Source organism: Scyliorhinus torazame, chromosome 2 (genome assembly GCF_047496885.1).
Source record: "Scyliorhinus torazame isolate Kashiwa2021f chromosome 2, sScyTor2.1, whole genome shotgun sequence".
NCBI lineage: Eukaryota > Metazoa > Chordata > Chondrichthyes > Carcharhiniformes > Scyliorhinidae > Scyliorhinus > Scyliorhinus torazame.
The window spans coordinates 292,784,938-292,798,375 of NC_092708.1; the positions used below are offsets into that span (position 1 = coordinate 292,784,938).

Here is a 13,438-nt window from a genome sequence, read left to right on the forward strand (position 1 = left end):
AAATAAAACCTTTCAGGGACCAGGCAGAGACGCGTGGCACCGTCCCTGTAACTCCCTCGTGAATAGTTTCATTTCCTAAACTACAAACCATTGATCAGCTGCACAAATGTAATCCTCATTCTTTCCAGATTTTGATGACACTATTTGTCGAGCAGATTGGGCGATTATGGCAATCACACAACCCGACCCGCGCACTACAAGGCTGTTTTATTATGATGGACTGTTACTGACTCTCTGTAACTACAGCCGTAACCGGACTCAATGTAGAGCGTCTGTTCTGTAAGCCTGCATGATTGTCGTATTGAGGGGCAGTCAGGTACTGTTTGCTGGAGTAAGGGGAAGTCCAGTCCAGCTCTGACAGGTGGCCACCAGCGCGCGCTGCTTTCGTTGACTGACAACCACAGCGCGCCTCCCGGGTCAATCACCCAGCAAACGTTGCATTGGAAAACACCGGCCCGGTCTCATCTCAGTGATGGCCGGTGCGTGCAAACACATTAAACAGCTGAATACTTCGTGCTTGACAGCAATAAGGGCATAAAACACATGTATGCATTTACTGATTCTAAAATGTCAGGGCGCTTCAACATTCTATGACAGGCATCGGTTACCGGTCAGGTTCGCGAGGAACGAAGGGCTTTCCGCGGATGGAGTGGGAATGGTTAACGTGGCTGTTGCCGCGACGGACAATGCGCAGAGTCCCAGCTCGTGCTGTTCCAACTCCACCAGCTCGAGCTCCGACCTTTCAGACTTAACGGTTATAGGATGCGCGCATGCGCGCCCTCCCCCCCCCGGGAGGGTGCGGGAGCCGAGTCTAGCGAGCGACGCGATTGGTCGCGAGACGTCGCGCGCCAGAATCTCTATTAAGTGTCAACGAACCAGCGGCGCGAGCTGCTCGACTCCAGTTCAGGGGCAAGTTGGTCTCTACTTTCTCTGGGCAAATTGCAGCAAGTTAGACAGTCGGGCTGCCTTCCACTCCCCTTTCTTCCCAGCGCCGGAGAGCATGCCACCCCAACCCCCATATTTATCTGTCTGCAGCACTTAAGTAGGACATAAATAAAGGAAGAGATAAAGGGCAGCCCACCCTCACGGCGTGGAAGTTATCACTAATGGGATTGAAGTTCAATTTACTGCTCAAGGGAAAATTGCAGCTCAGTGAGACGCAATCGTGGAGCTGATCGTTGGTGATCCTAGCGCGGGGATGATTAGGATTTTCCCGGATTTCAGCGTACAAGTAACGGCAGCAACTGGTGGAGGAGGCGGTGCGGTTACTGCTACACCTGGTGTGGGGAGGATTGCCGCCGCCGCTGCTAATGGGACACCCCAAAACGTGGGGCTTTCATCCTACCAACAACGGTAAGTGTCTTACTGCCTCCGGCCTGGGGATTAACTTTACACTGTCATAATCTCACGGCACACAGAAAGGTTTCAACTGCTGACCACACACACACCCTTCAAATCTCCTACTTTCTTTCCTCCAAAATGTTTACAGGAATGTTTGCTACCACTTGTACAATATTGGCGCGGGGGTGGGTTAAAAATCACCCTGTTTTAACACGCTCGCCTTTGATTAAATTGTTAGTCACATGTTTCTATAATAAACCATGCACGAAAGTTAATTTTGGAATATTACTACCAACATGTGGTGGAAACGGGTTGTGCATTTGAAGGCTTACCACCAACAGCAGGAGGATCGCGGACACTTCTGTAAACATTGATTACGCGACAAAGGCTCATATTTACCGGGGTGGAAAAATGAAAACGTTTGTAAATATTCCATCAGTGCATCAATGGAGAACAAGTAAAGGAAATACTCAGGGAGCTTTACCAGACACCGTGTTTCGGAAGCCAAAGTCCAGTTCCTTTCAAAATTTTAAATAAGTTCGTCTATTTGGTAAAACGAGAAAGCTGTCAAACTAAGTACATGTTTCTGCAATATTCCAAGTAATACTGACTTTCTAGCAAATATTCAAATCCAATGATCTCCATAATGTATCTGCCCATATTGTCCGTTAAATGCAAAAGTGCAAGTTTTTCACTCGTTCACTGGTGCTGTCATGTTTTTGTGTATGGGGGCTGGGCAGGGGTGCTCGTAGTTAGAACAGATTTGATTTCTTTAGAGGACTGAGTCAAATGTTCCTGTGTTCTTTTCATAAGAAATCAACTATATTATTTAAAACTATAGATACATTAATAGTATTTCTACATTAAACATTCCGAATATTCCAAGACACTTATAATCACAGCTAACGGATCAACGCATAGCTAATGGAATGTTGATCTAAAATTAAATAAAAATGCTGAGTATTAAATATGCAGATAACAGTTTCAAACATATATGTTAAATTTGCGGTTAAAAGTCTTGCTATAAAATGTTAGATACCAACATGTTCCGTACAAAAAAGTTATATACTTTCGGAGTTTAAAAAATAACCGAATGTTTTTGACAACAATTGAATGATATCACATAATTTGGTTATTTGACTGTACGTGTGACAGTAATCATAGTCAACAGACGATAAAGAACTTCAAAACATTCAGGACTTTTGTCAAAAAATTGGGATTGATTATTTTATGGGAAAACTGCAAGACAAATAAAACAGAAGTAGTTTAACATGTCTACTTTCTCACTCGCAAATGTGTAACATTCCTATTTGTTACTAATAGGACGAGAAATAAATCAGTTTTAAAATCAATCCTCTGAAAAGCAAGTCCATGGCATCGTGGGCTCCAAAGAAGAATCTCACTTCATTTCGCTGACCACAAAAAGGAAGATTACTGCATTTATTTTAATGCTTTAAAAAGCAACGTTTTGTGATTTGTGAGAAAATCGGTTTGACATTTTTTCACATTCTCTCAATGTGCATTGGATAAGTCACGAACAAATCCTTAAACTCTACACTGCGCAATCCGACTGAACCAAATCCCGTACACGGGTATAACTTAGGTTATGTATTCTACTAACACCAATGCATGTAATACCCTTAAACTACTATAATCAATGCACTGTGCTGCAACAGACTCGACTTACTTTGTGTTGATCCGACGATCGAAAAATAAATTAAAAATATACTGAAATAATTGAAGCATTAAAAAAAATCAGGTCCCATGTTTGAATCCCATACCCTTCACCAATTTACAAATTATCTGATGAATACCTTGCTACTTCACCATGTGACTGTGAGATGCACCTGCTTTCTGCAGTTTTTAAACAATGTTGCCTTTGTGAAATTACATTTTAACATGATAGATGTGGCGCCTTGAAAACGGCGTGCAGTTAAAAACGCAACCTAATGTATCTAACATTGTAATAAAAGCAAAAAGTTCCTGGCTTTGCGCGAGTAACTGTAACGTTATACATTAATACTTGGATACATTACTGGGGGTGAGATAATGGAATCCCACACACAAATTTATAGCAGTTTGAGTGCCAGGTTGGTGTCAAAACAAGTTGCCAACACGTCGCAGAGCATCTTTTAGATAAATATTTTGCAGATACAGTAGTCATTGGGACCTACAACTTAAACGATTGTTTTCGTTTGTTTTTGTAAATCACTGAGAAGAGGAAAGATATGTTTAAGTAATGATAATAATTACATGCCAGCAACTAAGTTCCTTTGGAACCTAGCAATAGTCGGTGGGACGATTGCCAAGAGGCTTAGGTGACATTTCCAGGCTGAATGGGATTTATATTATGAAAGATTACAGACTTTTTTCCTAAATAAGACGATTAGTATTTTGAATGTCACGTATCTCTTTAATAGTATACAGTAAAATGAAAGCCTTTAAATCCGGTTGATAAGATCCCATAAATATGAGGTGGTATTATATCAAACCTTAGTTATTCCCCATAAAGTGAATGAAACAGCAACTGAGTGGCGTAGTTGCGCCAGCTACAGTAATGTGTCCCTGGGAAAGAGAGCGAGCGAAAGACAGGCAGCGAAACAGCACCGAGAGATGCAGTAAGACTTTATCTTGCAATGGGAATCGAAGCTCTCCGGAGAAGTGCAGCGGTGTGATGGTGCCTGCCGCTGTTTGTGGGTTCGCGGTTGCAGCTTGAATACCATGGAATGTCCCTGGGATTATTTGAGGTGCAGCCAAGGCTCGCTTTACTTTTCTTGGCATGCTGGCTGGCCCTGACTCGTGTTCTGCACACAGCGCTTCTCACTCTCTCTGATGGCTGGTAATCCCGGAGCCAGACAGTTGGACTGGACTTAACCGTAACTCTGCAATGGCTTTCCTCAAATAGTATTCATTTCTTTCCCACTGCACCACCGGGCCGCAGCTAGAGAAAAAGCAAAACAAAAATCAAACAAAAAAAACAGCAAAGTAACGGCTGACGAGAAAAATGGCGCCCACCAAGCAAGGCTTCCAGCACGACCCTTCAAGACGTGAACGGTAACGACAGTTTTTGTGGCGTGATTCTGGGTATTTTTTTTGTTGCCATGATACTTTGTTGAGAGTTTGGCTTTGACCTGCCAGTTGCTGCTGAGTGCCATCACGACATCACTCCCACCCCCATCGTATCCAGGAGCCGGGGTAAGTGGCCGGGTTTGCAAGCCGCTGCCCCCCGCCCCTCGTCACCGCAGGACCAGTTCTTGGGAAGAACCACATTCTCATTCACAGCATTACCTCCTCCACTTCAGTTTCTATAAGAAGGAAAACACGCGCACTGTTTGATTTTCTAAGCTCTCCTCAGTACATTGCGGAGACAAGGCCTATGACACTATGTTAGAGAGGCCACCATTGCTGTACGGCTCGGTGCTCACTAGGCCAGACGAGAGAGAAGCTTTCTTTGACAGGAGCTTGTTATTGTAATAGGACTATCTGAGGCTAGGGTTAATATTACATTTGCATAAAACAACAGGAAATAGTTGTGAACCGCAAAATTAACATGCTAACAAAACATGAACTAAACAGGCACATCTAAAATGAAAAGATTCATGATAAATGCACCAGAATCTATAAAGATAGAAATATTAACTACCAAGAATTTAAATAGTATTAAAGTTTTAAAAAATGTTACTAAATTTTTATTTTGAGGTTGGAGGACGAGGAGAAGTTTAAATAACATAAAATGTAATTGAAGTTCAAATTTTCAAATATAGTAGTAGGATTTAAAAACTGGCCCATGACAAACTAAAGCAGTGCAATTTTAATTGAAGGTGCATATAATTCTATGCTTCAATTATTCTGAAACTGAGGTACATTTCTTTAGCTGAAGAAAAGGAAATTAACTATTTCATAGGTTTTAGCAAGAGGACAGTTTATGTGGGTTATTCATTCATTTATTCAAATATTGTCATACAATGTACTAGCAGTAGTCCTTCTGAAGAACTCAAAGTTTTTCTGTTAATTTTTTCTGCTTTATTCAGAGGACCTTCATTCTGCTACCAAGCTTCAGTCATGCCAAGGTATGAAATGTATGGTTATTGGAGGATTTGTTTAAGACGAAAAAATCCACATCACAGAAATACAACGTGCCATATATTTGATGCATTAAATCCCCATTCTGGACTGAAAATACTGTGATTTCAGATAATTATAACTCAAAATAGGGATGGCATAATTATCAGAAAAGTATGTGATCAGCTTAAATTGTAGTTTATTGTGGTCCAAGTTTAGGAGGATCACCATGGAGTGGGAAAAGATGGTGAGACCATCAGGGAGATTTCTCTTTATGCCAAGGAGGCATAAAGTGAGAAATAAAAGAAAATATGTCGTAAAATATTGTGATTGATATATTGCCACTTAAAATGCACTCTTAATCCTATTGTGATACCCTGATATATAAATTTCAATATATGTTATATAATGCTTTATTGAGTCTTTTGACAAAGGCTCAGATTGACAGTAAAGCTTGAGGTTGCCTATTCCAAGTGTGCGTTTTTTCTCTCTCTGCTGAAGTAGTATTATAGTAAGTGCTTTCATAGTAAGATAGCCTTAGTAATCTTCCAGACTGGAGCACAGAAGTATATTTTTAAGCCATTCTGGGAATTTATCAGAGATTGGAATCTTCAAGATGGAATTAATTTTGAGGAGAAACTTCATAGCTTGTGCATAAGTGCTTTCTTTATCATCTATCTCCATTTGGTATTCTGAGAGGGTAAATCAAAGAGTGTGATTTGTTATTCTGCTCGACTTGAGAGTGGAACTAAATAACACTTGGTCTGAAAATTTGATAGAAGTTGTAGGAGGATATATTTAATTTGATCCTTCTTAATAGATTCTTCTTTCTTTGCCATTTTAAAAGCTGATGTGAATGATTCTGCTCATCAGGCTGGGAAGATGTAATTATTGAAAATGAAATGGTCTGGATTGGGATCACAGAGCTGTTAGTAGACATATAGTTTAATATTTGAATTGTGGTTTCGTACCCGGAGGAGGAAAACATGAGCAAGTGAACTCATGTTCTTTATTTCCTTTGCATAGAGGCATCTAAAATGAATTACTGTTTCTGACTTATTTTGGTATAATCGCCTTAATTTCTAATTCTTGAATTCAACATATTTGATTAAGGTGTGCATAGTGATGTGCTATAAAGTTTTGGTGATCTGATCAAATACAATTATTGCACTTTTTGTTGTCTATCGTGAATATTCTTTTGAGCCAAATAGCTACCTGAATATTTTTAAAACACTGAGGTAGAGGGTACAATAACTGATGGATATATTAGTTTAACTCTTAAAGAACGGAATGCTCTTTGCAGTTTAATGTGTGCTAGTTGTCAACCGTTGGTTAATTTTCTGACAAATTCTGTTGTAGTCCCAGGTCATTATTTTATACTCTTTTGTATAGTTTTGGATAAGAGAAATATGAAACTTGAACCGTCAGCATTATTTGGGTGCAACAACACTGCAGTGGCAGTCATTGAAGAATTAGTAAAGTTATTAATGGAAATGTGGAATAAGGAGAGTTTAACATTTTATTTTTTTCAAACATGTAATGTACAGATAACAAAAGTTTTTAAATAATGTACAAATACAAACAAACCTTGGCTCCTGTAAATGATGGTTATTGCAACATTGTTTTTTTAAATTAATGATGTCTTAAGTTTTCAATGTTTTTTTTAAGTCACCCACCATTAAAGGAGTCATTGCAATTCTGGTACTTTTGTTTGAAGAACATTAGTTACTTGAATCTAAATTACATTTTAAATTTGTCTCGTAAGGATTATTTGGTAATAAACAGTATATTGAAATGGCTGATATTGAGTTTTTAATCTTTAAATTTGCAAGAGAAAATATAACCTTTTTCTAATTACTATTTTTTAACCCAGCAAGGGTATCTGAGGTACCAAGTGGAGGCTAGGCGTTTTCCTTTGTAGGATATTTTGTTCTTGATGACTCCAGTATCTTTTGTCTGCTTGAGAGATGCAAGAACAGCAAGTCTGAAAGGTGTGAATTGGAAGAAAGAAATAAAATTTAATGGGTGAATAAAGAACAAAAGTAACATCATGTAAGTTGATAGCAGTTAATTCAGAAAGTCTGAATTGGATAATAGAATATTTCCCAAATGTTCTAATGCGGCAGACTGTTTAGATGGTTATGTAACTTGCACATTGATAGACTGATCTGGCAAGTAAAACTAAGTGATGCCAGTGAGGGCTTGTTACCTATATTCACTTAATTGTTTTATACCCTCTTAACAATAGTAAGGGGGGGATCAGGGTATTGAACTTGATGATCAGCCATGATCATAATGAATGGCGGAGCAGGCTCAAAGGACCAAATGGCCTCTTCCTGCTTCTATTTTGTATGTTTCTATGTTTAATTCAAAGCTAGAACTAGTTCATGCACCCAGTTCAGGCAATTTAAAAAAAAGTTTGCATCGAAGTCTACAGAAAGTATATTTGCATTTTATTGTTCCATCATGGTGTTTGAACGCATTAAGTGGAAATAACATAAGTGGGAATTACTTGAGCTGTATGCAACAGGTCAAAACAACACATTTGAGTTTTTCATTTGGTGAGTATTCAGTGAAACATTGACTGATATCCACCTGCTGGATTGCTACAAAGTGCTACTTACCCAGGCACTTTTATATTACTTTCTTGTTTCTGTATCTTCTAGTCATAGAGTTTTACAGCACGGAAAGCGCCCATCGGCCCATCACGTCCACGCCGACCATCAAACACCTAACTATTCTAATCCTATTTTCCAGCACTTGGCCCGTATGCCTTGTATGCAATGGCATTTCAAGTGCTCATCTAAATACTTCTTAAAAGGGTTCCCACCTCTACCATCCTTTCAGGCAGTCAGTTCCAGAGTCCGAGCACCCTCTGGTGAAAACATTTTCCTCACATCTCCTCTAAACCATTACTTTAAATCTATGCCCCTGGTTATTGACCCTTCTACCAAGGGGAAAAGCACCTTCCTATTCACCCTATCTATGTCCCTCATAATTTTATATATCTCAATCATGTCCCGCTTCAGCCTCTCTGCTCCAGGAAAAACAACCTCAGCCGATCCAGTCTCTCTTGATAATTGAAATAATCCAGCCCAGGCAGCACCCTGCTGAATCTCCTCTGCACCCTCTCCAGTGCAATCACTTCCGTTGTATAGTGTGGTGACCAGAACTGTACACAATACTCTAGCTGGGGCCTAACCAGCATTTTATTCTGATCCAGCATGACCTCCCTGCTCTTATATTCAGTGCCTCGGTCAATAAAGGCAAGGATCCCATAGGCCTTCTTTACCACCTTATCTACCTTGTCCTGCTGCCTTCAGAGATTTGTGAACCTGCACACCAGAATAATCTTGGGGATATTTTCTCCCTGTACACATTATTGCTGTGATTCAGTCTTCATGGGAAACCGGTTCAGAGATTTTCTGTATCTACAGGAACAGATGTATTAACTTCAATAATACTTTCATTGACCCACCTTTTCTGTGGTCTATAATACTGTTGGCACATGAAAATTGGAGTTGTCAACACTTTGAACTTGCGTTAACAATGGAAAAACTGTGTGTTCACCTTCCTATTATTTTAGAGGAGCCTATATTTCATGAGCAAACAGAATCAACTTGTATAATAAATAATGTGTGTGTGTGTGCGTGTGTGTAGCGCGATACAACTAAATGGGAACAAAAGTTCAATAGCGAGCGCGTTTAGCTGTGTGTTTCCTGGTACTTGCAGCTGTACAACGGCACTCGCGTTAAATAAGGGGCCTCAGTGGGGAACGCTCGCTGGAACCCCTTGGTTACAGTCTCCTCAGTGAGAGATCGGGACACACTATTTTTAAATGGGGTTCCGATCTCTGAGGCCTCCGACGCACCCACTGACCCTCACCTCCCCCAAGCCCCAACACACTATGGGAGGGTCCCCACAGCCCCTCCAAAACCCGCACAGGGCACCCAGGCCCGATTGCCAACGCACAAAAAATGCCAGCTTGGCACATTGACAGTGCCAAAATGGCAGCCTGGTAATGCCTCTGCCATCTGGGCAATTTGGCATGCACCTGGGGGCCTCCAACCTCTTGGGAGACGCCCACGACTGCTGTTCCATCTGGCCCCTGTTTGTGGGGAATAGCGCTGAACGACACTCACCCGAGGTCTCCTAGGCGAAGAGGATAGATCCCAATGCCTCGGTTACCTCGGGATACTGCATATTAGAGTGTGACTAGCTGTCATTCTCTAATATGTAAATTTGCGAAAAACAGACCCCGCCCACAATGGCCAGGAATTACATCGCAACTTCTCGCGAGATCGTGTTCGATCTTGTGAGGCGTTGCGAGCTGGATAGATCCCGAGAGTGTGGTCTCCAGCTTTTATCGGCTAAGCTGCTCCGCAGCCAGCTGTTTTTTGGGCGCAGCGTGGCCGTTGGATCGTGCCCATAGTAATTTTCTGTTCAATGTATTTAGAAGTAATTTACTGACAATAAATAACTTTAGAAGTTCAGTGCCAGTCATTGTGAAAGCTAACGTAGTAATAATTCTAAAAGAAAGGGTGGGTGTGGTTTATATTGACCTGAGGTTTATTTGTAACAAATGCAGAGTTTAACAACTGTCAGAAATACAAATGTGTCTCCCACAGGATTTTAGCACATCCGGTGGGAATGTTCTGACGATAGAGAAAGAAGATTCAAGTACACACCATGATTAGTGCGTAAATTGTGAAGCAATTTGTGGCAAGGAAAAGATAACCCGTGAGTTGCAAATCATCACAATTTGTTGGATGATTTGTGTTGTTCTGTCATTAGCACTAAAAAATGACAGCTCATTGCAAAACTTCCCATGAGTCTCAAAAAATGCTTCCTCAGTGCATTAATTACCAATTAAATTCATTGCAGAATGTTCAGGATGGAACCCAACAGCATAATTATTTTTTAAATAATTAAATTATGTTCCTCCAATGCCACTCAAGGCTAGAATACTTCTTAAAAACTTTAATCATACGATCATATTCTTAAGCAAATCCTTGGCCGGGATTCTTCAAAACGGCGGCTAAGTGTTGACACCGGTGTAAACACCGGAGTGTTTCACGCCGGCATCAACTGGCCTCTTGGCCCAGCAATTCCGTGGCCCACAAGGGGCCAGCATGGCGCCAGAGTGCTCCACGCAGCACCGGCTGCCGATAAGCGGCCCTGCACTGCCAGCAACATGGCGGACCCACACAGTGGACCCGCCCCGAAGAAATAGGCCCCCCGCAGACCACGCGCGCTCGCTGATCGTTGGCCCCCGATCGCGATACTGGCCATCCTGGAGGCCCCCCTGGTGATGGATCCTCCCACCCCCCCACCAGGGCGGACACCGCAGCCGCGACTCCGAGTGCCCGGCGGATGGAACCATGTTAGAACCACGCCGGCGGGAACTCGGGCAGTTGCTGGCGCAGAATCACGGCGGAGGCCTCTTTCAATGGCCCCCGACTGGCGCCGCGTCGACTGCGCGCGTGCGACTGGCGGCGATTCTCCGGTCACCGGAGGTTCGCAGACCGGCGTTGCGGGCTGTCTCGGCGTGACGACGATTCTCCGAGCCCACGCCGGCTCGGAGAATCCCGGCCCTTATCAATGGTTTAGTCCCTTATTCATTTTCATTGGTTTTTACTCTCAGCTGAGACCCCTCCTGATTCGTTCAGAAAGGTGTCAATCACTTAACAGGTGATTAGACGTTAATGACTTACTCAAGATTAATTAATATTTCCCTGACACTATAATTTCTCGTGCTCTCTCAACCTCTAAATATTTGCGTCATGACTAGCCTCTAGCCGTATTATGTTACTAGATTATTGCAATTCTGCTGAATGTGCCTTCATATTGCTTCTTTAGGTTGGCTTACACAGTACATCTTTTGAATCATTGTTGGTATCTGTAGATAGTCATCATCAAGGTTCAATAGATCACACATTCTTTATAAGTTGATTATACTTTTTAAGACTCTCTGGGTGATATTCTCCAGTCGCCGACTCCGAAATCGCGTTCGGCGATTGGACGGAGAATCTCGTTTCTGCCAAAATCGGGGGCGGTGCCGCTTTTGTATGCGGAATACGCAATACAAAAGCGGCACCGCCCCCTCCAAAGCGGCGTATGCTAGGAGTACGCTGGACGCCGTATCAACGGCATCAGGACGTTGCCTGAGGCCCACCCCCTGGTGCTCCGCCCCGACTGGCCGAGTTCCCAACGGTGTCGGTCATGTATGCTATCATTTTTAGGATTTTGGCATGGCGGCTGCGGCCTCAGTCCAGCACCACCACAGTCAGGGGAGAGCCGAAATGGAGGCAGGGGGGACTTTTGCAGGGGCTGGGGGCAGTGTTGCGGAGTGGTCCGGTGCTCACGAGCCAGCCAAAGGGGGGGGGCACTATTTTTCAGGTGGCGTCCACGCGCGGCCGGCGCCATGTTGCATGGCACGGCCGCCGCTATGCGCATGTGTGGCCACGGACCTGGCAATTCTCCAGGCCGTATCGGCAGCTAGAGCCGGGTGCTTTACGCTGCCTTCCTACTCGCCCCCAGCCAAATGGAGGATCGGTGGCCGTTTTGCGCCAAATTTCCAGTCGTAAAATGCCACCGTTCCCACGCTGGCATCAGGGCGTAGCCTGGAAATTCGAGAATCCAGCCCTGTAATTTTCAAGAATCGTTTTATTCTCCAATATATGTTTAGTTGATTTCTTAAAGGAGCCCCAAATAATTGGTAAATCCAATAGTCCCCTCCTCGCCAATAGCTGTGGCTGTTCTGAAACCCGAAGACCGCCCAAGCCCATAACCCCCAGACCTCAGACATGGCTTCGAAGAAGATGGTCCAGAATCTGGTCAGTTTTGGGCAGGACCGTAACATGCGGGAGTGGTTAGCTGGACCCCCAGTGAGTGAGACACACCTCCGTAGGTCCCTTTTCACCTCCACCAGGCTCGACAGATTCCACTTGTGGAGCAGGGTCCAGTTATGGGCTACCTGGATCTCCAGGTATCTGAACTTGGTTCTGGGCCAGTTTGAGCGGCAATGTTCCCAGCTCTACCTCTCCACCCTGGGGGTTCACCGGGAAGATTTTGCTCTTGCTAGGTTATGTTTGTATCCCGAGAAAGCTCCGAACTGTCTAAAGAGTTCCATTATCTTACCCATGCTGGCTAGGGGGTTTGAGACATAGAGGAGGAAGTCATCCGCCTAGAGAGAGACTCGGGGCTCCCGGTCTCCTCTCTAAATGCTTCTCCACCCATTCGCTGATCTGAGCACCATAGCCAGTAGTTCAACTGCCAGAGCCAACAGCAGTGGGGAGAATGGGCATCCCTGCCTTGTGCCTCAGTGCAGTTGGAAATAGCTTGAGCTGGTGGTGTTTGTCTGTATGCTCGCCATGGGAGAACTGTACAGCAGTTTCACCCATGACGTGAACACTGGCCCAAACCCACACTGTTCCAGTACCTCACTGAAGTACTTCCACTCCACCCAGTCGAAGGCCTTCTCTGCACCAAGGAGTTGATCACTTCTGGTGTCTCCTCCCTGGGTGGGGACATGACCACGCTCAGCAGGCGTCTGATGTTCGCTGTCAGCTGTCTGCCCTTGACAATCTTGGTCTGATCTTCCGCGATGACTTCTGGTAAGCTTCTCTCCAGTCACCTCGCCAGAACATTCGACAGGACCTTAGCGTCATTGTTCAGCAGAGAGATGCTTCTGTATGTCCCACACTCCATGGTCTTTGCCTTTCTTTGGGATCAGTGAGATTAAGGACTGTGCCAGCATGGGTGGCAGGCCTCCCCTCAACAGTGAGCCATTGAACATCTCCCACAGGTGTGGGGCCAGTGCTGCCACAAAACCTTTGTAGAAGTCCACCGGGAACCCATCCAATCCCTGATTGCATGCAATTGATGCATTCCATGACCTCCTCCAGACTCAAAGGTGCTTCCAGTCCATGTCCCCCCCCCCCCCCCCCCCCCAACTGGGATGTCCAGCCCGTCCAGGAACTGCTTCATCACCGAGTCCCCATCCGGGGTCTCGGGTGTGTACAATCCCTGGTAG

The 13,438-nt window shown here is 43.8% G+C and overlaps 1 protein-coding gene across 4 annotated transcripts in view; it reads left to right on the forward strand.

Annotated features, from left to right (window-relative positions):
- The first annotated feature begins 828 nt into the window (after positions 1-828).
- The window catches only part of npas3 (neuronal PAS domain protein 3), a 1,941,601-nt gene continuing 1,928,991 nt past the window's right edge, over positions 829-13,438 (forward strand). For 3 of the 4 annotated variants that reach the window (XM_072488507.1, XM_072488525.1, XM_072488517.1), the window contains exons 1-2: positions 829-1,353; positions 5,373-5,411. In XM_072488507.1, the coding sequence (XP_072344608.1) occupies positions 1,199-1,353; positions 5,373-5,411 (194 nt within the window). In that variant the 5' untranslated portion in view covers positions 829-1,198. Of the gene's footprint in view, positions 1,354-3,922; positions 4,396-5,372; positions 5,412-13,438 lie in introns of those variants that run through there. The other variant, XM_072488535.1, reaches the window with a different exon arrangement.